At 47.1% G+C, this 3,752-nt stretch overlaps 1 protein-coding gene across 1 annotated transcript in view; it reads left to right on the top strand.

The window, feature by feature from the left end:
* Window positions 1-2,727: 2,727 nt before the first annotated feature.
* Window positions 2,728-3,752, top strand: part of FOXL2 (forkhead box L2) — a 2,159-nt gene continuing 1,134 nt past the window's right edge. Inside the window, exon 1 of the mRNA XM_068114783.2 lies at window positions 2,728-3,752. This exon is cut by the window's right edge and continues 1,134 nt beyond it. Coding sequence (XP_067970884.2) covers window positions 2,960-3,752 — 793 coding nt within the window. The 5' untranslated portion in view covers window positions 2,728-2,959.

Here is a 3,752-nt window from a genome sequence, read left to right on the forward strand (position 1 = left end):
ATGGTACATAAAAACGTAATTCATACATTTATGTTCATGATGATTTACTTTATTTGCTCTTTTTGGAGGAAGCAACAGTCAATGCTGAACGTTACTTTTCAAAGTTGTAGAATTTCTTTGTTACCGAACTAAGATGACTAAATCTTTCACAGAAAACCTTTTACCAGCAAATCAAGTCCACCTCCCACTATGCTTAGAATGTTTGATGGTTCTTGAATGATGTCTTACCAGACAAGTGGATCCGGGGACAAGGACAGATTGCTTGGCCATCTTGTCACCTGACATTGGACTACATTTTATGGGTCTATGTCAAACTGTTGTTTACTCATCAAAACCACATTCTTTGGATTAACTTTGGGCTACGATCACAATGCAATTTATAGAAATACTCAGGAGCAACAGGAGAATGTTTTCTAACAGTTGAAAAATTTGATTGAAGGATGTATTACACAAAATGTTTATGTCAAAGCCGAAAACTTTAAACTGCATTGAGTAAAAACTTGAAGAACTAGAATGGCGCTTCGTGGAGCGCATACTTTCGCCAGGCTTAACTATTTGTTTTGTAGCAAAGCAAAGGCCAGATCCAGATCTTCACCAAAATCGAATAAATTTGTCCTTGTCAAACACTCAACCTGTCCACAAGGTTCCATCAAAATCCATCCATAACTTTTTACGATATCCTGCCCACGGCCAAACGGACAGACAGATAAAAAAAAAAAAAAAAAACACCTTTAGAGGCCATTTTTCCCCGCAAGCGGGGGTTGGCCTTTTTCGGGAACTGTGGTTGTTGTTGTTTTTCGGTCCCCTTTTTGAAGCAATGTTTTACGGCCGGATGCCCTTCCTGACGCCAACCCTTTTTGCCGCCTTTAATGACAAGCAGGGAATTACCAGTGAACTGGTACTCAATTTGCCGACCTCGGCCGACCTCGGAAGGATGACAGGCTGAGTCAACCCCCCTGGCGTTAATTCAGCAATTGACCGGGATTCGAAACCAGGATCCTAGGATCCTAAGTATCCTAAGCCGGCACCCTAGCCGCTAGCCCAACACCAGGGATCAAAGGGACAGACAGATAAACGGGTGAAAAACCTCAGTCCACCTTTGGTGGCAGAAGTAATTTGGATTTTATGCACCATTTATAGTTTGTTTCTATAATGTCTACAACAAAGGTTACAAAAGTTCACAGTTGCACAAGGACCTTAGGAACACCCTGTGGGTGTGGGCATGCACATACATACACATGCACATACATACGGAAGCTAAACAGTTCTATCTTGGTTTCATCAGACCACAGAATCTTGTTTCTCACAGTCTGAGAGTCCTTTAGGTGCTTTTTTGCAAACTCCAAGAGGGCTTTCATGTGTCTTTCACTGAGGATAGTGCTTCCGTCTGGCCACTCTGCAATAAAGCCCAGATCGGTGGAGTGTTGCAGTGATGGTTGTCCTTCTGGAAGTTTCTCCCATCTCCACACAGGATCTCTGGAGCTCAGCCAGTGACCATCGGGTTCTTGGTCACCTCTCTTACAAAGGCCCTTCTCCCCCTATTGCTCAGTTTGGCCGGGCGGCCAGCTCTACGAAGAGTCCTGCTTGTTCCAAACTTGTTCCATTTAAGAATTATGGAGGCCACTGTGCTCTTGGGAACCTTCAATGCAGCAGAGATATTTTTTGTCGGCTTCCCCAGATCTGTGCCTGGACACAATCCTGTCTCTGAGCTCTGCAGGCAGTTCCTTCGACCTCATGGCTTGGTTTTTGCTCTGATATACATTGTCAGCTGTGAGACCTTATATAGACAGGTGTGTGCCTTTCCAAATCATGTCCAATCAATTGAATTTACCACAGGTGGACCCCAATCAAGGTGCAGAAACATCTCAAAGATGATCAAGAGAAATGGGAGGCACCTGAGCTAAATTTCAAGCGTCATAGCAAAGGGTATGAATACTTATGTAAATGTGATATTTCAGTTTTTTCTTTTTAACAAATTTGCAAAACTTTCTAAAATTCTGTTTTCTCTTTGTCATTATGGGGTATTGAGTGTAGATTGATGAGGGAAAAAATGAATTTAAACGATTTCAGCATAAGGCTGCAACATAACAAAATGTGAAAAAGTGAAGGGGTCTGATTACTTTCTGAATGCACTGTATATGTGTGTATATATATATATATATATATATATATATATATATATATAAATATATATATATATATATATATATGTATATATGTATTAGTACACTAATATATTCAATCAAAGCTATATAGTATATAGGATATACAGTATGCACACACACACACACACACACACACACACACACACACACACACACACACACACACACACACACACACACACACACACACACACACACACACACACGTACGTTTCCCTCTCGTAATTTTGAAGGAATGAACACACCGACTCAAGCGAAATACAAACACATAATTCTGTATTGAACACCTCGCAGTCTTGTCTGACTTGTACAGCGTTCGGTTAGTGAGACGTGTTTGAAACCGCGCGTTTTCGACATGCCATTGGATGAAGCAAGTGGAGGGGCAAGTCTCAGGAATCTCGAAACATCAACGTTGTCTTTGCAAATGGGCGGAGACCGGATTAAAAAGTTCTGATTGGTTCAGGGTTTTTGAGGAACAACGTGATTGGTGGAAGGGACAGAGTGGGTGAGGCCCGAACCTTAAGTATTCGCGCGCTGAGCAGGGTCGTGAGCCGGACTGGCCGCCCCTGCGTCCTTCGACATACATTGGAAAGGCGTGGGTTGTACTGCTGCTTCTGCTGGTGCTGCTGCCAGCAGCAGCAAAGCAAAGGGGAAAAGCCTGAGAACGGGTGGCACACATTCAGAGGAGACGTGACACGGTGGGATCTGTGCGGTGCTCCACAATACTGATCAGCACGAGGGTGTACCAACCTCGCAGTGTGGGGTGTACCTACCCTGGGGTGCATCTGGCACCCATGGCTGCCTTCGTGAGTGGCCGTGAAGGGGACGCTCTGGTCAAACTGGAACCTGTGGAGGGAGAGCTGTGTGCGGTGCGGGAGCCCGACGGGAAGGTTCCTGGCGAGCCCACAGTTGTGGGAGACAAGACGGACCCCTCACAGAAGCCCCCTTACTCGTACGTTGCTCTCATCGCCATGGCAATCCGAGAGAGCCCCGAGAAACGGCTGACTCTGAGTGGCATCTACCAATACATTATCAACAAGTTTCCCTTTTACGAGAAGAACAAAAAGGGCTGGCAGAACTCCATTCGCCACAACCTGAGCCTCAACGAGTGCTTCATCAAGGTTCCCCGTGAGGGCGGCGGAGAGCGCAAGGGGAATTACTGGACCCTTGATCCCGCATGTGAGGACATGTTTGAGAAAGGGAACTACAGGAGACGCCGCCGTATGAAGCGCCCTTTCAGACCCCCAGCGAGTCCCTACTCAACAAGTCAGTTCTTCAACAGTGACAGCTACGCGGGATTCTTACACGGGGGCCCAGCCAAGTACCTGGCGCCCGTGTCGCCCACGTACAACCCCGGAGGATGGTCTCTTCACGGCCAAGGGGCTCCGCACGTGACGTACGCGGCTCCCTGCCAGAACGGGTCCATGCACCCCGGTCACGGCGCTTCGGGTGCCGGGGGTCACCTGCCTGGTGCCGGACCCTCTCCGTACGGTGCGTACCAACGCGTGTCGCTGCCCGGAACCATGCTCAACCCGTACACGTCGGTGGGGCACGGCGCGTCTCCTCGAGACCACCAACCGCTCAGCC

Source organism: Myxine glutinosa, chromosome 4, assembly GCF_964187855.1.
Source record: "Myxine glutinosa chromosome 4, kmMyxGlut1.1, whole genome shotgun sequence".
Lineage (NCBI taxonomy): Eukaryota > Metazoa > Chordata > Myxini > Myxiniformes > Myxinidae > Myxine > Myxine glutinosa.